General features: G+C 49.6%; 1 protein-coding gene across 1 annotated transcript in view; it reads right to left on the bottom strand.

The window, feature by feature from the left end:
- The window catches only part of TMEM8B (transmembrane protein 8B), a 287,529-nt gene that overhangs the window by 72,077 nt on the left and 189,178 nt on the right, over positions 1-26,274 (bottom strand). Inside the window, exons 6-7 of the mRNA XM_078677709.1 lie at positions 20,977-21,386; positions 17,034-17,130 (exon numbers count right to left, since the gene is read on the bottom strand). Coding sequence (XP_078533835.1) covers positions 17,034-17,130; positions 20,977-21,386 — 507 coding nt within the window. The remainder of the gene's footprint in view (positions 1-17,033; positions 17,131-20,976; positions 21,387-26,274) is intronic.

Here is a 26,274-nt window from a genome sequence, read left to right as displayed (position 1 = left end):
AAACTGCACTCGGATCCCGGGCACAACTTGGGTGGAATACGTGAACTATTTCAGCCGGGCCTTCGAGGGGTGGATCAAGGGAAGCAACGTAACGACTTACGAGCAACTCTTCAATCTCATGGTATGGGAGCATCTGTCGAACAACTGCTTCGTCGAGCTCAGGCAGCACCTCCTCGACAGTAAATTAACTGATCCACGACAGCTTGCCGCCGAGGCTGACCGGTGGGAAATTACCCGAGTGGGCCGAACTGGGCCCCATGAACAGAACCGGAACAACCACGGTCAGCACCGTCCCCGAGGAGGAGGAGGGGGCCAGGGACGAGGGAGAGACAACGCCCCGGCCGCTCCCGCTACCAGCACCCCACCCCCGGCCAACCGGGGCAACACCCCGGCGCGGCCGGGATACAGAGCCAATGTCACGTGTCACCGATGCCAGCGAGTCGGCCACTACGCCAACGACCCGAATTGTCCACAGAGCCAGACTCCGAGACCCCGCCAGATGGCTGCCGCCGCCCTGGGGGAAGAACAAACCTACGAAGAACATGAGGAATGTGAGCAAGAACACCAAGAATGGGAACCAGCCGCCATGGTTCTAGCGTGCCTAGGGGGAAGAGACATGGTCCCGCGGGTCCCCCTACCCGCCAACACCCGGAAGTACAGTCAATGGGTGAACATTAATGGACGCCGGGCCGAAGCCCTACGTGACACCGGGGCCAGTGTAACGGCCGTCCGATGTCACCTGGTGACCCCAGAACAGATTCTGCCGAACGTCCTCTGCCCTGTCCGTTCAGCCGACAATTCGGAGAGTCTATGTCGGATGGCTTGCGTCCCCTTCGAGTGGGGAGGAGTCTCCGGCATGTTGGAAGTGACGGTCCGAGATGATGCCCCCGTAGACTGTCTCCTGGGAAATGATCTTGAGAGTTCCCCGTGGGCCGCCGTAGAGAGGAGAGAGCACCTAGGGATGTTGGGCATCCCGGATTGGGCGTGCGTAACCACCCGGTCCATGGCTGCCCGTGCCATCCCCCGACCCGAAGAACCTGAATGGCCGGCACCTCCTCCCCCGGTCGCTCCAGACACCGACCGTGCCGTCACCCCAGAACAAACTCCCGAGGGGCTCGTTCAGCCTCAGGACCTTCCCGGCCTGGATCAGTGGCGTCAGGAGGGGGGGCCCACCCAAGAACAGTTTCGCCACGAGCAGAAGACCTGTCCCTCCCTCGAGGGACTCCGCCAACAAGCCCTCGCCCAGAGTGCAGGGGATACCTCCGGAACCCATTGGGTCTATTGGGACAATGACCTGTTGTACAGCGAACAGAGAATCGCAGAGTTAGGGGCCAGTCGAGTACTAGTGGTGCCCCTCCGCTTTAGAGACTTCTTGCTAAACCTGGCCCACGATGTCCCCCTGGCTGGCCACCTGGGTCAGGATAAAACCTACAGTCGCCTGGTGACCCACTTTTTCTGGCCCAAGATGAGGAACGACGTACTCCAACACTGCCGATCTTGCCCCACGTGCCAGGCCAGCGGGAAGAGCGGCCGCAAGCTTAAAGCACCTCTGCAACCTTTTCCAGTGGTCACCACCCCGTTCGAGAGGGTGGGGATAGACATTGTGGGACCCCTGGACCCCCGTACAGCACAAGGACATCGGTTCATCCTAGTACTGGTGGACCACGCCACCCGCTACCCCGAGGCTGTTCCCCTGCGAACTGTGACAGCCCCGGTAGTCGGCCGGGCCTTGATGGGGATCTTCTCCCGGGTGGGCTTCCCCCGAGAAGTCGTCAGCGACCGGGGCACAAACTTTATTTCAAAATACATGAAGTCCCTCTGGCAACAGTGTGGGGTCACCTACCGATTCACGACCCCCTATCACCCTCAAGGAAACGGACTGGTTGAGCGGTTCAACCGCACGCTCAAAGGGATGATTGGGGGGTTGGAAGAGCCCCTCCGTCGCCAGTGGGATGTGCTACTACCGTGCCTTCTCTTTGCCTACCGAGAAGTCCCCCAGAAGTCCCTCGGCTTCAGCCCGTTCGAACTCTTGTATGGGCACCCGGTGCGGGGGCCGCTCAGCCTAGTCAAAGAGGGCTGGGAAATGCCCCCTCTAAAGAACCCTCCAGATGTTTTCAAGTACCTCCTAACCCTCCGCAACCAGACCAGACGGTTCAGAGAGATGGCAAAAGCAAACCTGGAGGCCAGTCAGGAGGACATGAAAAGGTGGTACGATCAGAATGCATCCTCCATCGAATTTGAACCCGGCCAACAAGTGTGGGTAATGTCTCCCACCGAACCATGCGCCCTGCAAGACAAATGGACGGGGCCCTTCAAAGTAATCGAGCGCAAGAGCCCTGTCACCTATCTCATCGATATGGAATCTTCACGAAACCCTCTCCGGGTCCTCCACGCTAATAGACTTAAACCCCACTTTGTACGCTCAGAGCTCAGCCTCTTGATGGCAACCGACAATGGAACCGAGGAGGACTCCGAACCCCTCCCTGACCTCCTACGGTCTCGGGAGAAGGACGGCTCCGTGGACGGGGTCCGACTCTCGGAGGCCCTCACCCTGGAACAGCGCCAAGGCTGCCGAGACCTCCTGCTGCAGTTCGCCACCCTGTTCTCCCTCACCCCAGGGGTCACCCCCTGGTGCTTACACGACGTGGACACTGGAGACAGTCCCCCTGTCCGCCATCGGGCCTACCGCGTACCAGATCGGGGACGGGCCTGCATCCAAGAGGAGGTGGCCAAGATGCTCACGCTCGGGGTCATCGAGCCCTCAGACAGCCCCTGGGCCAGCCCAGTGGTACTGGTCCCCAAAACGGCCGCCCCCGGCGCCACGCCGGAGCTTCGGTTCTGCGTCGACTACCGGGGCTTGAATGCGGTCACCAGAACAGACGCACACCCCATCCCCCGAGCAGATGAACTAATCGACCGCATGGGAGCTGCCCGCTACCTCAGCATCTTCGACCTGACAGCGGGCTACTGGCAGATCGGTCTCACACCCCGGGCCCAAGAACGATCTGCATTCTCCACTCCTGATGGCCACTATCACTTCAAGGTCATGCCATTCGGCATGAAGAATGCCCCAGCAACATTTCAGCGGCTAGTGAACCAGGTCCTGGCAGGACTCGAAGAATTCAGCGCCGCCTACCTGGACGATATCGCTGTGTACAGCCGCCACTGGTCCGACCACCTCCACCACCTCCGAGAGGTGCTACAGGCCCTCCAACGAGCTGGCCTCACGATCAAGGCCAGCAAATGCCAAATTGGCCAGGGGTCCGTGACCTATCTCGGGCACCAGGTGGGAAGCGGTCTGGTGTCCCCTTTGCAACTCAAGATCGCTGCCATCCAGTCGTGGCAGCCCCCCATCACCCAGACCGAGGTCCGCGCCTTCTTGGGACTCACAGGCTACTACCGGCGGTTCGTGAGGGACTATGGCAGCATTGTAGGGCCCCTCACGGAACTCACATCCAAAAACCAACCCAAGAAGGTCAACTGGACCCCAGACTGTCAAGCGGCCTTCGAGAAGCTGAAGGCCGCCATGTGCTCCGCCCCGGTGCTCCAGGCCCCCGACTACAGTCGGGAATTTATCGTCCAAACAGATGCCTCCGACCATGGCGTTGGGGCAGTCCTTTCCCAGCTAAACCCCGAAGGACTTGACCAGCCAGTGGCTTTCATCAGCAGACGGCTCCTGGCCCGAGAACAACGCTGGAGCACCATCGAGAGGGAGGCCTTCGCCGTGGTGTGGGCCCTCAAAAAGCTCCGGCCTTATCTCTTCGGCACCCACTTCAGGGTCCAGACCGATCATCGACCCCTGCAATGGCTAATGCAGATGCGGGGGGAAAACCCGAAACTACTACGTTGGTCCATCTCCCTGCAGGGGATGGACTTCACTGTGGAACATCGACCCGGGCAAGACCACGCCAACGCAGATGGCCTGTCACGCTTTTTCCGCCTCGACGAGGAGAGTCCCCAAGAGGATGGGTGACTCTCCCCGCCTTCAGCTGGGGGGGACGCATGTTGGACAGGCCACGTGTAAGGCTTGCTCCCTCCCCGCACGACCAGGCCCGAGCCCCGCTCCTCAGGCGTTACACGCAACAACAACCCGTTTCCCGTCTCCTATAGGGCCCCTGCCCCTGAACATCTCCACATCGGGGGCCCGATTCCCTACCGGCCCTCTCGCCCGGCCTGGGCGCCATCTTGGACACGGCACCACGAGGCCGCGTGGCCTCCGATCAACCCTAACCCTGGGCCTGGCCAGGCCCCGACATCCCGGCACCACCATCCACCCAGGAGGTGAGCGGACTACTTGGCAGGTCAATGGGAGAAAGAGGTGTCGATGGCTCTCCCCCGCCAGGTGCCGATCGCCCCCAGCTCCCCCAGGCGCTGGCTCCACCCCCCTGCTGGGTGTCTGGACTCCCTCATCCCGGACCTCCCGACCTCCCAGTGCGAGGGTCCGGACATCAAAGGGCACCAGACCTATAACTGGCGCAGCTCCAGAGCAGGAAGGCAGTTGTATCCTGGAGTCGAGAGACGCAGTGAAGAACTCATCCTTGACGGACTACTGGCGCTGCCGTAGCCCTGCCTTGCGAACTACCGATCTGCCTGCTGGCGCTGCCGCGGCTCTCTACACCCATCTTCATCGGGACCTGCTGGCTCCGCCGCGGACCGTCACTACCTTCAACCATCCCGGGACCTGCTGGCTCCGCCGCGGCCCGATCATCTAGAACGCCGAGCTCGAGGATTGTGAGCTGATTCATCTACCACCACATCCCCCAGAGTGGTAACGAGACTGTCCCGCTACCCCCCTTACCCAACCAAGAGACTAGAATAGAGGGGACCCCGGAGTCCAGACCTCCTTGTACCACCTCACCGTACTTAAAGAATTGCTTATAAAGTAACGTTGAACCTTATCCTTGTGTGGTGTACGTCAGTGGGGGGGAAGTTATTTGTCTGTACGATTGCTGGAGACGGATCTCCCCGGAGACCTCTCCCCTTATCCTCGGCCGACCCTCCCGGTCCGTCTAACATCCGGGAGCAGGTGTCCCGGAGGGGATGGGTTGCGGGTTGCTTCTGCGGGTAGCCCCCGGAGAGCCGGTGTCTGGGCCCTGTCATGCGGGGAGGGAGGGAGCCCTTCGTGGGGCCTGTCCAACACCTACCCAGATCCATGCACTCGCAAACACCAGGCTCACTCCTTCCCACCCACCATGATCCACCCACTCACACAATCTGAGACTCACCCACCTCGATCCACCCACTTACAAGCACCAACACTAATTCATATCGCCCACCCAGGTGCACCCACTCACAAGCACACGCTGTCATATCTGTCATGCCAGATCCATGCACTCACATGCAGCCTGGCTCACTCCGGTCCACTCACCAATATCCACTCACTCTTACAATCCAAGACTCACTGATATTCACCCACCTAGATCCACCCACTCACAAGGGCACTCATGTCACCCGCCCAGATCCACCTACTCATGAGCATCCGCTGTCATACCTACCCACCCTGATTCATGAATTCACACAATGGGAGACTCACTTATATTCACTCTCCTACATCCACTCACTCACATGCATCCACAATAATTCATATCCACCCACTTAGACCCATCCAGTCACATGAACACACTCTAACTCATATCTGCCCACCCAGATCTATGCACACCCACATTCACTCCTGTCACCCACCTAGATCTACCCACTAGTGCACTCCCAGACTCACTTATATCCACCAACCTAGAACCACCCACTAACATGAACTCACCCACTAACATGAACTCACCCATATCTATGCACCAGATCCATGCACTCACTCACACGCACCACGCTCACTCCTGTCCACCCACCCAGATCCATCCACTAGTACACTCTCAGACTCATATATCCACCCACCTAGACCACCCAATAACACAACCCACCATATCTATGAATCCGATCCATGCACTCACACGCATCATGCTCACTCCTGTCCACCCACCTAGATCCACCCAATCACACACTCCAAGATTCACTCATATTCAGCCACCTAACTCCTGTCACCCACCTAGATCCAGCAACTAGTACACTCCCAGACTCCCTCGCTTATATCCACCCACCTAGATACACGCACTCCCAGGCAGCTACCCATATCTACACACCAGATCTATGCACTCACATGCACCTGCACTCACTCATGTCCACCCACCTAGAACCCACTCACACACTCTGAGACTCACTCATATTCAGCCACCTAGATCCACCCACTCAAATGCATTTATTGTCATATTTACCCACCAGAACCTAGCACACGAACACAAACCCACACTTCCTCCTGTCACCCACCTAGATCCACCCACTCACATGCACCCACCCATATATACACACCAGATCCATGCAGACACTCACACACTCCTTCCTGTCATCCCCCTAGATCCACCCACTCACATGCACTCATCCATATATGTGCACCAGATCCATGCACACACTCACACACCCACACTCCCTCCTGTCATCCCCCTAGATCCACCCACTCACATGCACTCACCCATATATGTGCACCAGATCCATGCACACACACACACACCCACACTCCCTCCTGTTATCCCTCTAGATCCACCCACTCACATGCACCCACCCATATTTATGCACTAGATCCATGCGCATACATACACACCCACGCTCTCTCATGTCACCCCCTATATTCACTCACTTACATGCATCCTCCCATATTTACGCACCAGATCCATGCACGAACAAACACAACCACACTCTTTCCTGTCACCCCCTTCGATCACCCACTTACATGCACCCACCCATATCTGTGCACCAGATCCATGCGCGCACACACCCACACTCTCTACTGTAACACCCCTAGATTCATCCACGCACATGCACCCACACATATTTAAACACCAGATCCATGCACACTCATACACCCATACTCTCTCTAGTCACCCCCTAGATCCACCCACTCACATGCACCCACCCATATTTATGCACTAGATCCATGCACATACATACACACCCACACTCTCTCATGTCACCCCTATATCCACCCACTCACATGCATCCTCCCATATCTATGCACCAGATCCATGCACATACATACACACCCACGCTCTCATGTCACCCCCTATATCCACCCTCTTCCATGCATCCTCCCATGTCTACGCACCAGATCCATGCACGCACAAACACAACCACACTCTCTCCTGTCACCCCCTTCGATCCCCCACTCACATGCACCCACCCATATCTGTGCACCAGATCCATGCGTGCACACACACCCACACCCTATCCTGTCCCACCCCTAGATCCATCCACTCACATGCACGGACACATATTTACACACCCGATCCATGCACACACTCATACACCCACACTCTCTCTTGTCACCCCCTAGATCCACCCACTCACATACACCCACCCATATCTACATACCAGATCCATGCACACACTCACACACCCACACTCTCTCCTGTCACCCCGTATATCCACTCACTCACATGCACTCACCCATATCTGCGCACCAGATCCATGCACGTACACACACACCCACACTCTCTCCTGTCACCCCCTAGATCCACTCACTCACATGCACTCACCCATATCTACACATCAGATCCATGCACACACGCACACAACCACACTCCCTCCTGTCATCCCCTAGATCCACCGACTCACATGCACCCACCCAGATCTACGCATCAGATCCATGCACACACTCACACACCCACACTCCCTCCTGTTATCCCTCTAGATCCACCCACTCACATGCACCCACCCATATTTATGCCCTAGATCCATGCACATACATACACAACCACACTCGCTCATGTCACCCCTATATGCACCCATTCACATACACCTACCCATATCTACGCACCAGATCCATGCACACATACACACACACTCCCTCCTGTCACCCCACTAGATCCACCCATTCACATGCACCCACCCATATCTATTCGCCAGATCCATGCACACATACACACACACTCCCTCCTTTCACCCCACTAGATCCACCCATTCACATGCACCCACCCATATCTATTCGCCAGATCCATGCACGCACACCCACACTCCCTCCTGTCACCCCAGTAGATCCACTCACTCACATGCACCCGCCCATATTTATGTGCCAGATCCATGCACGCACACTCACACTCCCTCCTGTCATCCCCTAGATCCACCCACTCACATGCACCCACCCAGATCTAGGCAGCAGATCCATGCACACACTCACACAACCACACTCCCTCCTGTCACCACAGTAGATGCACCCACTCACATGCACCCACCCATATCTGTGAAACAGATCCATTCACACACACTCACTCATATCCACCCAAGACTTCTGAAATAACCCCTTAAGGGTCATCTCGTTCAAGCACTCTGAACCAATCTACCGTTTATCTGAGACTGGACCGTCACCACTACTCCCCCAACACCTCCTCATGTGTTGAGATGCCCACCCAGGTGACCGTCGCTCTAATGTACTTGTGTTAACAACTCTCTTATTGCCCCCATGAACTTCTTTGTGTCCAAAAGCAGATTCTCTCATTTGTACAAGTGAGAATCTACTGGGCACACCCAGTAAACTACAATAAATACATATATCGCTAAATCCTGTTACCATGCCCTTACACATTCAAGCTCAGCTGCACACACACAAGTCCATGAAAAGCAAAAGACAATGCACGGATGCACACAAGCATCCATGCGCACAATTAATCATGCATGCACGAACACTCGTGCAGTCACACATTTATGAATGGAGCCCGTAGGAGAGAGTGTAGCACACACTCAGACAGGCATGCACAAGTGTAATAGTGTGTGCACTCATACACCAACCCTGCACCAGGCATCCACACACACACACGTGCATGCACGAACACTCGTGCAGTCACACATTTATGAATGGAGCCCGTAAGAGAGAGTGAAGCACACACTCAGACAGGCATGCACAAGTGTAATAGTGTGTGCACTCATCCACCAACCCTGCACCAGGCATCCACACACACACACACTTTCATGCACGAACACTCGTGCAGTCACACATTTATGAATGGAGCCCGTAAGAGAGAGTGAAGCACACACTCAGACAGGCATGCACAAGTGTAATAGTGTGTGCACTCATCCACCAACCCTGCACCTGGCATCCACACACACACACGTGCATGCACGAACACTCGTGCAGGCACACATTTATGAATGGAGCCCGTAAGAGAGAGTGAAGCACACACTCAGACAGGCATGCACAAGTGTAATAGTGTGTGCACTCATCCACCAACCCTGCACCAGGCATCCACACACACACACACTTTCATGCACGAACACTCGTGCAGTCACACATTTATGAATGGAGCCCGTAAGAGAGAGTGAAGCACACACTCAGACAGGCATGCACAAGTGTAATAGTGTGTGCACTCATCCACCAACCCTGCACCAGGCATCCACACACACACACACTTTCATGCACGAACACTCGTGCAGTCACACATTTATGAATGGAGCCCGTAAGAGAGAGTGAAGCACACACTCAGACAGGCATGCACAAGTGTAATAGTGTGTGCACTCATCCACCAACCCTGCACCAGGCATCCACACACACACACGTGCATGCACGAACACTCGTGCAGTCACACATTTATGAATGGAGCCCGTAAGAGAGAGTGAAGCACACACTCAGACAGGCATGCACAAGTGTAATAGTGTGTGCACTCATCCACCAACCCTGCACCAGGCATCCACACACACACACACTTTCATGCACGAACACTCGTGCAGTCACACATTTATGAATGGAGCCCGTAAGAGAGAGTGAAGCACACACTCAGACAGGCATGCACAAGTGTAATAGTGTGTACACTCATCCACCAACCCTGCACCAGGCATCCACACACACACACACGTGCATGCACGAACACTCGTGCAGTCACACATTTATGAATGGAGCCCGTAAGAGAGAGTGAAGCACACACTCAGACAGGCATGCACAAGTGTAATAGTGTGTGCACTCATCCACCAACCCTGCACCAGGCATCCACACACACACACACGTGCATGCACGAACACTCGTGCAGTCACACATTTATGAATGGAGCCCGTAAGAGAGAGTGAAGCACACACTCAGACAGGCATGCACAAGTGTAATAGTGTGTGCACTCATCCACCAACCCTGCACCAGGCATCCACACACACACACGTGCATGCACGAACACTCGTGCAGTCACACATTTATGAATGGAGCCCGTAAGAGAGAGTGAAGCACACACTCAGACAGGCATGCACAAGTGTAATAGTGTGTGCACTCATCCACCAACCCTGCACCAGGCATCCACACACACACACACGTGCATGCACGAACACTCGTGCAGTCACACATTTATGAATGGATCCCGTAGGAGAGAGTGTAGCACACACTCAGACAGGCATGCACAAGTGTAATAGTGTGTGCACTCATCCACCAACCCTGCACCAGGCATCCACACACACACACGTGCATACATGTACAAACATGCATTCCCACATTTATGAATGGAGCCCGTAGGAGAGAGTGAAGCACACACTCAGACAGGCATGCACGAGTGTAATAGTGTGTGCACTCATCCACCAACCTTGCACCAGGCATCCACACACACACACGTGCATACATGTACAAACATGCATTCCCACATTTATGAATGGAGCCCGTAGAAGAGAGTGAAGCACACACCCAGACAGGCATGCACAAGTGTAATAGTGTGTGCACTCATCCACCAACCCTGCACCAGGCATCCACACACACACACGTGCATACATGTACAAACATGCATTCCCACATTTATGAATGGAGCCTGTAGGAGAGAGTGAAGCACACACTCAGACAGGCATGCACGAGTGTAATAGTGTGTAATAGTGTGTTAACTCGTCCACCAACCCTGCACCAGGCATCCACACACACACACGTGCATGCACGAACACTCGTGCAGTCACACATTTATGAATGGAGCCCGTAGAAGAGAGTGTAGCACACACTCAGACAGGCATGCACAAGTGTAATAGTGTGTAATAGTGTGTGAACTCGTCCACCAACCCTGCACCAGGCATCCACACACACACACACACGTGCATACACACATTTATGAATGGACCTCATAAGAGAACCTGAATCACACACTGATTAAAGATAATGGGGCAACCTAGTACACTTCAGAACCTGGGCAAATACAATAAACAAAAAAGGTGGTCCTGCTGGATAGTTCAACTGATTTGCAATACGTACAGTGAAGAAAATATGTCATATATCCACGTAACACACCAGGGAAAACAAATTCTATAAGATAAGGAATTGAATTTCTTTACTTTATATTCACATATGAACAAATCATCATCATAGATGGCTGTCTGTGACATGAAACACATGCGGCGAAAAAAACAAAAAAACAGTGTATTGTCTTGACTTTTAGGTCCGCAGGTCTGGTGAGAGCTATAATTGATAGGATGGCCGACCAAACCATGGAGAAGTCAAAAGTCCTGATATTACCACTGGGCTTTTTTTGTCGCCCCCCCCTACATGGCAATTCAATCTAACAGAAATAGAGCGTCAAAATAAACCAAAACAGCAATCGCAGTCTCCACCATGGTACCATGCAAATCGTTTTGACCCTTTGAGTAGCTTAGCAGAGGTTGACTGAGTTAGAGAGCCCTACCGGAAATGATCCTAAAGATATAGCTGTAATTCCAACTTACGGTAGGAATATTGGCGAGCACATACCACCCGTTGACCCTTTGGGAAAACATAGTGACTTGCAGCTGTCCTGTAATAATAATAAAACGCAGGGCCCAACAAAAGACAGTGAGGGCAAACAGAACACTATACAAGCCGGTCATATAGTGGAAGGGTACATGCCTAGTAAACATTTAGACCCAGTAAACAGTCAACTTGATAGACGTACTCTTCGCCTAATCTCATGGAATGTGGCAGCCATCTGGGGATGAGGTGTGGATGGAGTATATTAAATCCTTTGATATTATCTGTCTCCAAGAGACTTGGAGCAGAAAGGACCCCTCCTTGGATGGATATAATTCATTAGTCGTCCAGGCTGAACCTTCTCGGGCCGGGAGGGCAAAGAGTGGTTTAATGACCTCAGTTTCGGTACGGTACAAGTCACTAAAGATAGATAAAATAATGGCTTCCCCATGGTACCAACTGACTTTGATTACCAACTTGCTTGTTGTCCCCTTGCTTTTAATTAATTGGTACTATAATATTTTTGATACACAGACTTCATCTACAGGGTGATGCATTAAATAATATCATCGTGATAAACGACCTTTGCATGCTCGACACACTGACCAACACCCCAATGGTGCCCGTTCCAACTTTCCAAGGGGCCAGGGGACGTATGAGTGTAATTGACTGTATGTTAATTTCTAGCAGATATGTTTACCTTATTGATGATTTTAGAATAGAACCAAACCCTGCCAATGATCACTACCCACTTGTTCTATTGCTGAGTATTGTGCCTCCCAGGGAAAAGTTCTCTGAACAATCAATGAAATATAATTATAATCAAGGCATAAGGTTGAACTGGGATAAGATCGACCCTAAAACATTGGAGGAAACGATTTTTAAAGCCAATTTATCACAAGTAATGACTTGTTTGACGATCACCTCTGAGCCAGAACTAATAATGCAGAACTTTGAAGTTCTCTGTAAGAGTGTGGCTACAAACTTGCTTAAACCTGCCAGGAAGGGTAGTACCCACGACATTAAATGGTTTAATGTTGAATGTTCTGCAGCACAAACATCATTGAAAAAGGCATTACATGTAGTTCCACGGGATAAGGCAATGGTTAGGAATGCAAGAAAAAACTATAAAGAGGCCATTGAAAAAAGGAAATTAGAATTGAAAAAGCAGTCCTGGGATGACCTTGAGAAAGCTACTGATTTGAGAGACAGTAGGATATTTTGGGAGGTTATAAATCGCCCCCTTTTTAGTAACGAAAATAGGACCATGGTTACGCACATAACTGGGGAGGTTTGGGAGGCCCATTACTCTAGGATATTTAACCCAAAGGGCATCTCACTATTAAATGAATGTGAGGATGAAATCCATCTTAATATTCAGACTGCACAACAGCTTAGTCTATCGCTCTCGTTGGGTGAAGTGGAGAAGGCTCTGAGAAAAGTTACTTCTCTCAAGGCACCAGGGCCTCACGCTGTACCCCTGGATTTGTTTAAAAATAATCCTAAAGTTTGGGCACCCCTCCTGCTTAATGTTTTTAAGGCGACTATTGTGGGACGCATTCCATCATCTTGGAAAGAGGCAGTAGTTGTGCCCATTTTTAAAAAAGGAAATAGAAGTGACCCCTGTTGTTATAGGCCAATCTCCTTAATAGATGCCTCTTGCAAGCTAATGGGGAGAGTAATATTGGCCCGCCTGGAGACATGGGCGAATGCCTCCGTAATTCTCATGGACACACAATACGGTTTCAGGAAAGGTAGGGGGGACAACGGAACAGTGCCTTAACCTGGCCATGATTATAGGTAAGTACATAAAGGCCATGGTTGTTTCAATTCACCTGGCCTTTATGGACTTATCCAGTGCATTTGACACTGTGTGTAGGGGTAAATTGTGGCTGCTAATGGAATCCATGGGGTTCGAGGAACTGTTGGTTACTTTTTTGTGCAGATTGCATGCTGATACCTCTGTGGCCATTCGATATGGTCCAAGTGGTGAAAAAACTGGGTCTATCCCCTCAACTGAAGGTGTCCGCCAGGGCTGTATCCTGGCCCCTTTTTTGTTTTCAGTATACACAAATGGTTTAGAACAATTTTTATTGCAACAAGGTTTGGACTTTCCTAAAATAAATGGCAAACACATACCTTTATTGTCTTATGTGGACGATACTGTGTTAATGACCCTAACAGCAAATAGTATGCAAAAATGTTTGAATGCTTTTAATGAATTTATGTTGGGATTAGACCTAAAGGTTAACTTTACTAAATCATTTACGATGGTTTGCGGCCCAAACAGAACTAAAACTTGTAAATTTATTGTGGACAACATGATTATTGAGAAAGTCCTACATTTTAATTACTTGTGAAATCTTTTTAATAAAACACTGAATTGGGACCCTTTGATAATAACCCGGGTCCAAAAGACAAGTAGATCGATAGAGGCCATTTCCCGCTTCGCAAGCAAATTAGGTCAAAAACCAATAGCGGAACTCAAGACGCTGTATGAATCTAAATGTTTGCCAGTAGCGACTTATGGGGCAGGGGTATGGGGATACCATAAAAGTGCGCAAATACAAATTATGGAGAACAAATTTTTAAAACGCCTTTTATCTATTCCAAATAGTTTTCCAAATATTTTCTGTCATTCCGAGGTAGGTTTAGACTTCGTGAGTGATAGAATCCATGTGTCCCCCCTGCTCCTATGGGGACAAAAATGGTCTTTAGAAGATCTGCTGTTTTCAAAAGAAATTTTAAAAGATTGTGTGAATCTTCATAAGGCCATGCTGATCCCATGGTTGTGTTATGTAAAGGAAACCTTCTATAAAATAGGCCTTGAAAAATGTTATGAAAATCTTGACTCTATTACATCAGACATCAAGATGGTCATTAAGAATGCATATTATACTACCTTAGGTTTGTCCAGACAAGATAAACATACACCAAACCAAGTGGTTATATCACAGCAACAGTTCTATTTATCTTTTACTATACATACACAATGGCGTTTTTATCTGACTTGATTCCGGTTAAAAGCACTGCACTTTTTAGTTGCCTTTCCTAAGCAAGGGGGCTGGTGTGAGAGGCTACCCCCTTGCCCATGTGACAATGTAGCTCAACAATGCACTATGCACTTTGTGCTTTTTTGTACACTTTATAAAGCCCCAAGAGATCGTTTTATTAAACCCCTCTTAAGGGATAATCGACCTTGTACATATAAGGAAGGTTTTGAGTATTTGAGATCATTATCAACTGCTGCTATATGTAGTTCCCTGCTTAGTTTTATTAGAATCGCTATGAACTATGAATATGTTTTATTGATTTTATGCCTTTGATATGATATATTGTGTTTCTGCCTCTGAAATTTCTGGAAATGAAATACCATTGGTGATTTATATGAATGAAATTGGTTTAAATGCATTGCACTCTTGCAGCTGCCTTGCCCAATCAATGGGGTTGGTATGAGAGGCTTCCCCCTTGCATATGTAATAACGTAGCTTAACAACGCACAGTGCACTTTACGTTCTCCTGCTCGCTCTATATGGTTCCAAGAGAAGTTACTAAACTTCTTCTGAGGGATATTTGACCTTGAATATATAAGGAAGTTTTAGAGCATTTGAGACTGTTATTAACTGTTCCTATATGTAGTTTCATGTTCAGTTCCATCAGACTCGCTTTTATTTAGGACTCATTATGTATTAATATAATGTTTTATTGATTTTATGCTTTTGATATACTGTGTATTGCGTTCTTGCCTCTGAACCTTTGATATGTAATACCATTTGCGAATTTGTATGTATGAAATTTTTTTAATTGTATACTTTTATGATTCTTCTGAATCGAATAAAGGTATTTTGATGATGATGATGATGATATGACTGAGGCATATTTTTTCCACTGTATCTAATACCTATTGCAAATCAATTGAACTAGCCGGCATTTCCACCTTTTTCGTTTATTGAATCACACACTGAGACAGGCATTCACAAGTGTAATTGTGTGTGTATTTGTTGATCTGCCCACCAATACTGCACTGAGCATTACACACCCCCATGTGCATGCACGTACACATGTGCATTCACACTCATGAATGAAGCCTGCAGGAGAGATTGAAGCACAGACTGAGACAAGCACTCCCAAGTTATGTCATGTTGAAATTATTTCTAGCGCGTACATATACCGATTGGGTTATTGGCGCTAAGTATAGGAGTAGCTGAGCACTGGTGAGACTATTCATATACCTGAACAAAAAGCCTTGTCTTAAGGAGTCTCCTGAATACAAGTAGGTCTGTACAGGATATATTGCCATAGGGGAGGGCATTCCAACAATCATTTGCAATGCAATCGGTCTCGCTTTTGGGACCTTATATGTATTTAGCTATGCAGCACATTAGCCTGGGTGCTGAAACATCTACTGTTCTTTAACATGGAGGGAAAGTAAGCACCAAACTGCGTGACACGCCAGGTATGGGAACACATGGAGAGAAATATTGCCTTTCAGCGGGAAATGGTACAGTCCAAAGCTCTGTTTTGATATAAATTCAGGGCTTTCAGTGGTCATATCACTGAAAATACAAGATATGAAAAAAATACTACTGTTTATGGGTGCTCGTGGAAGACAATGTCTATGGACTGGAATCTAGAGAATGCTAAAGTGATTCTTGTATTTTACTGACCTCTGCTGGTCGTTTTCAATCAAGAAAGTTATATAGAGGCAGTTGAACAAGAAAAAAATCCCTAAGCAGAAGTAGACAAGTCCTAAGGCTGACATCCAGAGCGCACAAAGTACATACACATATAAGTATATACTAAAGTATATACAAGAGGTTTTGAATGCTTGACCTAAAAATGGGGAGCCAACACCGCAAACCTGCTGCTGCCTAGTCTCTTCTGCTTATGGGGTGGTATGACCAGTGGATTCATGTGGGCAGATCTCAGATTGCATGTAGGATTACGTCTCTTGATGAGATTGGAGATTAATTTTTGGGCCAACACCCTGCAAAGATTTAAAAATGTGACACCCAATTTTAAAGGCACAGCGTTGTAATATTGGGAGCCAATCTAGCTGCCGCATAAGAGGAGCTGCATGTTGCCATCTTGGTTGATGGAAAATCAGTCTAGCTGCCTGATTCTGCACCAGCTGCAGTTTCTTGACTAAGTACAAGTGTAGTAATGTGTGCACTCGTCCACCAATCCTGCACCAGACACCCCGCACACCCACGTGCATGAACACACCCACATTCACACTCATGAATGCAGCTAGTAACAGAGAATGCTGCATACACTGAGACAAGCATTCGCCCCCATCCCCCCGCTGTCACGTGGGCTCTCTTACCTGTTTCACAGGTGACCGAAGAGTTGTCGCCTGAAATCAGAGGGACGCCGTGGTTCAGGCACCCGAAGACGGTGACGTTCTCCCCCCTCACTGAGGACTGAGGAGACAGAGAGACAGTGTGAGTGGGGTCAGAGGATGGAGGGGGGAAGCAAAGACACTGGGTTTGGGTTATCACATCACTCCATGCTCTCCACATCGCTTGGTTTCACCATCACATTGCTCCAGTCTCACCATATCCCTTGGTTTCACCATCACATTGCTCCAATCTCACCACATCCCTTGGTTTCACCATCACATCGCTCCAGGCTCACCACATCCCTTGGTGTCACCATCACATCACTCCAGGTTCACCACATCCCTTGGTTTCACCATCACATTGCTCCAGGCTCACCACATCCCTTGGTGTCACCATCACATCACTCCAGTCTCACCACATCCCTTGGTGTCACCATCACATCACTCCAGTCTCACCACATCCCTTGGTGTCACCATCACATCGCTCCAGGCTCACCACATCCCTTGGTGTCGCCATCATATGGCTCCAGGTTCACCATATCCCTTGGTTTCACCATCACATCGCTCCAGTCTCACCATATCTCTTGTTGTCACCATTACATCGCTCCAGGCTCGCCACATCCCTTGGTTTCACCATCACATCACTCCAGTCTCACCACATCCCTTGGTGTCACCATCACATCGCTCCAGGCCCACCACATCCCTTGGTTTCACCATCACATCTCTCCAGGCTCACCACATCCCTTGGTTTCACCATCACATCGCTCCAGGCTCACCACATCCCTTGGTTTCACCATCACATCGCTCCACTCTGACCACATCCCTTGGTGTCACCATAACATCACTCCAGTCTCACTACATCCCTTGGTGTCACCATAACATCACTCCAGTCTCACCACATCCCTTGGTGTCACCATCATATCGCTCCAGGCTCACCACATCCCTTGGTTTCACCATCACATCACTCCAGTCTCACCACATCCCTTGGTTTCACCATCACATCGCTCCAGTCTCACCACATCCCTTGGTGTCACCATCACATCGCTCCAGGCTCACCACATCCCTTGGTTTCACCATCACATCACTCCAGTCTCACCACATCCCTTGGTTTCACCATCACATCGCTCCAGTCTCACCATATCTCTTGTTGTCACCATTACATCGCTCCAGGCTCGCCACATCCCTTGGTTTCACCATCACATCACTCCAGTCTCACCACATCCCTTGGTGTCACCATCACATCGCTCCAGGCTCACCACATCCCATGGTTTCACCATCACATCGCTCCAGGCTCACCACATCCCTTGGTGTCACCATCACATCGCTCCAGGCTCACCACATCCCATGGTTTCACCATCACATCGCTCCAGGCTCACCACATCCCTTGGTGTCACCATCACATCGCTCCAGGCTCACCACATCCCTTGGTTTCACCATCACATCGCTCCAGGCTCACCGCATCCCTTGGTTTCACCATGACATCGCTCCAGGCTCACCACATCCCTTGGTTTCACCATCACATCGCTCCAGGCTCACCACATCCCTTGGTTTCACCATCACATCGCTCCAGGCTCACCACATCCCTTGGTTTCACCATCACATCGCTCCAGGGTCACCACATCCTTAGGTTTCACATCACGAATGATGCTCAGCCTTACACTGCACGTCTATTTGTAATGCACACATTCATCCATAAGGGCATCTTGACACTGAATAACAGATATATAATGTTCCCAACGCAATGGTACTGATTTTATCGACCTCAGAAGGATGAAAGGCTGAGTAGACCAGCTGGGATTTGAACCTGTGTCCATGAAGTCAAACACAGGTCCCTAGAGAAGTCCCATTAGCCCACTAAGCCACCAGACTCAGCTACATCGAGGTGCAAACTCGGTGGAGGGGCAGCTCTCGTTGCTGCATGAAGCCCAGACAGTCAGAATGAGGCGGCAAATAAAGCAGAGCCCACCAAGGCCCCTAAAAAATTAAGACAATTTGGGATGTCAGACCTATGGATTGGCAAGATTTGGGGTAGGGGAGAAGTCAGGTACAGAAGGACAAGGAGATGAAGGAAGGTGGAGGTGAGGGGTGCAAGTACAGGAGTGGGACACCAGATGTGGAAGAATGCAGAGACATCTGGGACAGTGGGGCAGGGAGGAGGAATACATGGAAAGGTGGGTGGAGTAAGGGTAGAGTGACAGGAAGAGTGAGAGAAAGAGGGTGGTTGGGAGAAAGTGCTGCCTTCCCGATATGTCATGTGTCTGATGACAGGTGTCAATCACATGTCCACTGTGGAAGAAGGATGGTCTGTGACAGGGCTGGCCTTGGGCATGGGTGAGCTGGGCACAGACCAGGGGTGCCAATATTCTGAGTGATGCAGCTGGGAGCAGCCTGAATTAATGTTATGCAAACAGCAGCATCTCGTCCATCCCATGTTGACTCAATCGGGTCCTGTTAAAGAGTTTGGGGATGATTCACAGAACCTATCCTAAACTTACTACTTTTGGTATTCACAGAAGGCATTTAGTAGTAGTAAAGTTAGTATTTTGTCTTAAATTAGGATTTTGTTTTAAATTAGGATTTTGTCTTAAATTAGGATTTTGTCCTAATTTAGAATTTTGTCTTAAATTAGTATTTTGCTTTAAGTTAGGATTTTGTCTTAAATTAATATTTTGTCTTAAATTAGTAGTTTGTCCTAAGTTAGTATTTTGTATTAAGTTAGTAATTTGCCTTAAGTTAGTATTTTGTCTTAAATTAGTATTTTGTCTTAAATTAGGATTTTGCCTTAAATTAGTATTTTGTCTTAAATTAGTATTTTGTCTTAAATTGGGATTTTGTTTTAAATTAGGATTTTGTCCTAAATTAGTGTTTTGTCTTAAATTAGGATTTTGTCGTAAATTAGGATTTCGTCTTAAATAAGGGGTTTGTCTTAAATTAGTATTTTGTCTTAAGTTAGGATTTTGCCTTAAATAAAAATTGTGTCTAAAGTTAGTATTTTGTCTTAAATTAGGATTTTGTTTTAAGTTAGGATTTTGTCTTAAATTAGGATTTTGTCCTAATATAGAATGTTGTCTTAAATGAGTATTTTGCTTTAAGTTAGGATTTTGTCTTAAATTAATATTTTGTCTTAAATTAGTATTTTGTCCTAAGTTAGTATTTTGTATTAAGTTAGTACTTTGCCTTAAGTTAGTATTTTGTCTTAAATTAGAATTTTGTCTTAAATTAGGATTTTGCCTTCAATTAGTATTTTGTCTTAAATTAGTATTTTGTCTTAAATTGGGATTTTTTCTTAAATTAGGATTTTGTCGTAAATTAGGATTTCGTCTTAAATAAGGGTTTTGTCTTAAGTTAGTATTGTGTCTTAAGTTAGGATTTTGCCTTAAATTAAAATTTTGTCTAAAGTTAGTATTTTGTCTTACATTAGAAGTTTGTCTTAAATTAGGAGTTTGCATTAAATTAGGATTATGTGTTAAGTTTTGGTCTTAAGACAAAATCCTAACTTAAGACAAAATACTAAATTAAGTCAAAATACTAACTTAAGACAAAATACTAACTTTACTACTACTAAATGCCTTCTTTGAATACCAATAGTTTAGGATTTTGTCTCAGATTAGTTCTGTGAATTGGCCCCTTTGTAATCATCCCTTAATGTTCCTAAGCGTAGTTGTTAGCATCCCATCAACCCTCTACCCTCCTCCCACCTCTTGATGTCACACCACAATGACCCCCATCCACCGCCTCGCCCTCCTCCCATCTTCCTCACATCATCTCCTGCCGTAAATCAACAGCAACCCCTGGACCCTACAACAAACACCACATTTTCTTTCCACCTAGGGTGCTGTCCCGGTCATTTCTATTTAGGACCGGCCCTGTTCGGAGACTGCATAGCACTTGGGACTCGGCATGGCTGGGCAAGCCTGGGGTCCCTCACCACATTGAGTTTGAGCTCCAGGTTCAGAACCCCTCCGCTGTCCAACACAGGCAACAAGTTGATGACGAAGACTGCTGGCCGGCCGGGTGGGACGGAGATGTTGGGGCCGAAGAAGATATAGAAGTGGACCGAGAAGGTGTCCAGCTCGTTCCGCAGCGTGGGCCGGATCGGCCAGCAGGAGGGCTCGAACGAGGCGTGAGGGTTGGTGGAGGAGGCTGGTGGGACCAGAGGCTCTTCGGGTGCTGAGGTAGATGTGCTCCCTGTGTCGTTCTGCAGAGGCGAGGCCACCCCCGGGGAGGGCAGGCCTTCAGAAAAGGACATGCTCCCAGCTGACCCGAAGGACTGCGGCATGTTGAGGGCCGAGCTGGGCGCCAGCAGGACATTCTTGGAGAGGCCAGGTTTAGAGCAATCTGAAGAGAAGCCAAAAAGAAGGACAGTCAGATAAAGTGAACACACACAGAGAAGAAGAAGAGGGTGAACATAATGTGCTTCTAAGTTCAAATGGAGGTTCAGGAGCTCTTTGCCCTGGGTTGTGACACATTTTGCAACGCAAGCCCTGCACAAAGTGTTATGCTGGGATTTACTGTCCAGAGCAAATCAGGGTCAGCTGTGGGCAGTTTCCCAAAGTAACGCAAAGTTGCACTATGCACTGCTCTATCCTAGCACCACTGAAAAAACGACAAATCAAACCAGGCTACAAGAAGGCCTCCTGGTTCAACGAGGATCTTAAGAAATCCAAGAAACTCTGTCGCTCCCTTGAGAAGGCCTGGAAAAAAGACCCAAACACCAGCACCAAGGTCGCCTTCAAAAACGCCACCCGCATACACCACCAACTGATCCGGACTGCCAAGAAAGCCGCTTTCAAGGACCGACTAGATAACAACGCCCACAACAGCAAGGAATTATTCAACATCGTCAAGGAATTCACCAACCCCTCGGCCAACTCCAACGACATCACCCCCTCTCAAGCCCTCTGTGACTCCCTAGCCTCATTCTTCCATAACAAAATTGCAGACATCCACAAAAGCTTCGACAACCGACCTGAAGATCAACCCACCCAATCCTCTGCAGGACCCCCACCCCCCCTGAACATCCTCAATGACTGGAACCCTATCTCCACTGAGGACACCATCCGTCTGATGAACTCTATCCACTCAGGATCCCCCACAGACCCCTGCCCTCACCACATCTTTAACAAAGCAGACGCCATCATAGCACCGCACCTCCGAGACGTCATCAACTGCTCCTTCAACTCCGCAACCTTCCCGGAAAGTTGGAAACATGCCGAACTCAGCGCTCTCCTGAAGAAACCCACAGCTGACCCCACCGAACTCAAAAACTACCGCCCTATCTCTCTCCTTCCATTCCCGGCCAAAGTCATCGAGAAAGCGGTCAACAACCAGCTCGCCGCCTTCCTCGAAACCAACAAATCCCTTTGACTCCTCACAATCCGGCTTCCGAGCCAAACACAGCACTGAAACCGCCCTCATCGCAGCAACAGACGACATTCGAACCCTACTAGACAATGGAGACACAGTCGCCCTCATCCTCCTCGACCTCTCCGCAGCCTTCGACACAGTCTGTCATAGCACCCTGTTACAACGCCTCAAAAACATTGGAATCCAAGGAAAAGCACTGGATTGGATCACCTCGTTCCTTGCCGGAAGAACCCAGAGAGTCCGCCTCCCACCATTCAAGTCAGAGGCCTTTGAAGTCATTTGCGGAGTACCACAAGGATCTTCACTCAGCCCCACCCTCTTCAACGTATACATGAGCCCCCTCGCGGCCATCGCACGCCAACACAACCTCAACATCATATCCTACGCTGATGACACTCAACTGATCCTCTCACTCACCAAAGACCCTAACAGCGCCAAAACCAACCTACATGAAGGAATGCAAGAAGTAGCGGACTGGATGAAGCACAGCCGTCTGAAACTGAATTCAGACAAAACAGAAGTCCTCATCCTAGGCACCTCCCCCTCTGCCTGGGATGACTCTTGGTGGCCAGAGGCCCTTGGAAAAGCACCCATCCCGACGGACCACGCACGGAACCTGGGCGTCATCCTGGACTCCTCACTCTCGATGAACAGACAAGTCAACGCCGTTTCTTCATCTTGCTTCAACATTCTTCGCATGCTCAAAAAAACATTTCGCTGGATCCCCACCGAAACTAGAAAAACGGTCACTCACGCACTCGTCACAAGCCGCCTGGACTACGGAAACACCCTCTACGCCGGTACCACAGCAAAACTCCAGAAAAAACTCCAACGCATCCAGAACGCCTCAGCCAGACTCATATTAGACATCCCGCTCAAAGAACACAACTCCGGTCACCTGAAAAACCTCCACTGGCTCCCCGTCAATAAGAGGATTACTTTCCGCCTCCTAACCCACGCACACAAAGCACTCTACGAAATCGGACCCGAATGCCTCAACGCACGACTATCCTTCTACACCCCCTCCCGCCAGCTACGATCCTCCAACCAAGCCCTTGCCACTGTACCCCGCATCAACAAAACCACCATGGGAGGTAGATCCTTCTCCTACCTGGCAGCTAAAACCTGGAACTCACTTCCCGCTCACCTCCGCCTTACTCAGAACCACCTAGCATTCAGAAAGCAACTTAAAACGTGGTTATTCGACAAGTAACTCCCCACCCTTCCTCAAGCGCCTTGAGACCCTCTGGGTATGTAGAGCGCTATACAAATTTATTGACTTGACTTGACTTACTCTGCATTACTTTGCATCAAGGTGAAGTTCCATGGGTGGTACATGGGTGTTCCAGTGCAACTACCCATCATCAGGCCTGTAAGTGGGCCAGGTCTCTCCCAATAGTAGTTAAAAATGAAACAGGTCCTTGTCGGGCCCTATATTCATATCCTTAACTTTACTGGTAAATAACATAGATCATTTTCTCAGCAATGAATGTAAAACATGTCAGGGAAATCAGGAATGTAGTCCCTGTTTTTATTTTGTGTTTAATTCATCGTGCATTCCCTAAGAGTTTTTGCAACTTCAAGGAAGTCAGTGTTTAATTGGAGCCGGTGATTTCCAGTGCTTGGCACCAGCACTTAATTGTCAACACCTGTGCTTATGACAGTCTGCCAGATGGTAGCGCTGTTTGTGTATTTTTGGGACGAGCAGAACAACAGTTGTTTCCAAATTCAATATACATTAAAAATGACTCACCCCTGCCACCCAGGCCATTCGTATAGCTTTGGGGGCCTGAAACAGTCTGAATTGTCACACTGTAGGAGTGTGAGGGTCAGCAGCCGTGTAGATACTGTTGTTGACAGCGCTGGCAGGGGCATTGGGTGGTGCAGGCTGCAGTGGTCTCCTGACGTGGGCCCTGGCACTTATTTGGGTGCAAATTAAACACTGAAGGACGTTCTATTTCTGCATGTTTTTCGCATAACATATGCCTCCTACATTGAGCACACTTTGAACCGAGTCCCCTTCAGGCGTTTAGAACAGACCTCGTTTGTGAGCTCTGCAGCTGAGGCTGAAAGCAGTGGCAGTCAGGGGTACCGAAAGGTGAACAGAACACATGCTCATCCTATCCTTGGCCTCTCTGCAGACAGCACGGATGTGAGAAGTTGGCCTGATGTGCAGTGTTCACTATTCTAGTGATCACTATATATCAGTCCAAACAACCCTTATTGATGATTGGTTGTAAGTCAACCTTATAGACCAGCTATCCTAGTAGCATGGATACGAGCAGTCTAAGGCTAAGACTCTAGAGGGTGTGTTAAGCCAGCTGTTTTACCATCACATTACCCCTTGAACACCCAGTGAAAGGACACCACACAAGTGTTATGAAAATAAACAATATATTTATTAGAATCACAACAACCCTGTACTCTTTATGAGGACAGGGTGCTAAGCACACAACAAAACTCTTACGAAAATACTTAAGTTAGCACGGTGTACACAAATGCCCGAGGGGCACGAAAAACCATATACTTTAAAAGTGGAATGCGAAATTACTAGCAGGTAAGTACAGTACTAATAGGCTTTGGAATCGCTAGGACTTGACTATAGAATCGTTAGATTACTTCTAGGAGACCTAGGGGACTCGGGTGCAGAGTGTGCACTCTCACGCGGGATGCGGGACAAAGTCTATGGAAGCTAGCAAAGTTAAAGTTAGTGTTTACGGGCGAACCCGACCTGGTAGGAAGAAAACGACAGTGGATCCTGACCCTTGGATAGTGAGGCTATGCTGGGGCACCGAAATGCCGAAGTTACCTAGCCCAGGGGCTGCAGCTGCATAGGTCTCAAAAGACGTCGGGAATCCTCGTTGCCGGACCAGGAGCCTGGAAGAAAAGATGCTGGCAGGCGACCAGTGAAGAGAGTTCGAGTTGATCCAAGCCTGGATCTGGAAGATGGATGACACCTGAAAGCAGAGGGGACCAAGTTCGTGACTACTAGCCAGTAGTCAGTGGGCACCAGGAGGGCACCGGATGGCAGTCACCTCGACTAGGTGAGTGGGCGACGCTGGCTCTGCAGATCTCACGGACCAGGAGGCGTTGTCGGCGACCAGGATGGAGAGGCGAGCTGTCCCACGATGGATGAAGCTGTCGGCGTCGAAGTTACCCAGGATTGGGCAACAAGCCTTGGCTAATTCAAGCCCACGCGGTGGACTCAAAATGGCGTCTTGAGTGGACCAGGAGGGTCCGGGGTGCTCCTCTTCGGAAAGGGAGCAAGGGCCAGTCTGGAGCAACCAGACCAGCAGCAGTGATGTCGTCGGGCGTCGTTCAGAAGGCCACAAGCCAGCGGGCTAGTAGCCAAACAACGCGGTGAGCAGCAAGAAGCAGAAGGGCCCCACGCAGATCGTGGAGATGCTGGGAGGCTGCACTTCGGTGCTGGAGCTGCTCAGGGTCGGGGCTTCTCGGACCCCAAAGCACTCACCAGGAAATTACTCGGCGGGCTTGCTGTGCAGAAGTCGTGCAGTCTTGAAGATGGCCGGTCCCTCGAGGTCTCGTCACACCCACGAATCTCAGCGTGACTGATGATGCAGGTAGAGGTCAGAGGTGCCAGGGAAGCCGGTTCTCATCAAGCTGGGCAGTCGGATTCCGGAGGAAGGACTTGCAGCAGACCGCAGTGTTCTTAAGATGGTGCCTGCGGATGCAGGGTGACTACTCCTTAGTCACAAGGGAGAAATCTTAGGAAGAAGTCTTGAGTTCCTTTCGTGGAAAGTAGTTTCAGGATTCAAAGATGATCTGATTTGGAAGGGGGCCAGTTCCTACCTTTATCCTGTAAAAAGGGGCTGGCACGCGACTAAGTCCTGCCCTAGGG

This window comes from Lissotriton helveticus, chromosome 2_1 (assembly GCF_964261635.1).
Source record: "Lissotriton helveticus chromosome 2_1, aLisHel1.1, whole genome shotgun sequence".
Taxonomy (NCBI): Eukaryota; Metazoa; Chordata; class Amphibia; order Caudata; family Salamandridae; genus Lissotriton; species Lissotriton helveticus.
Note: the sequence above shows the minus strand (reverse complement) of the source record. Positions and strands in the feature narration are given on the sequence as shown.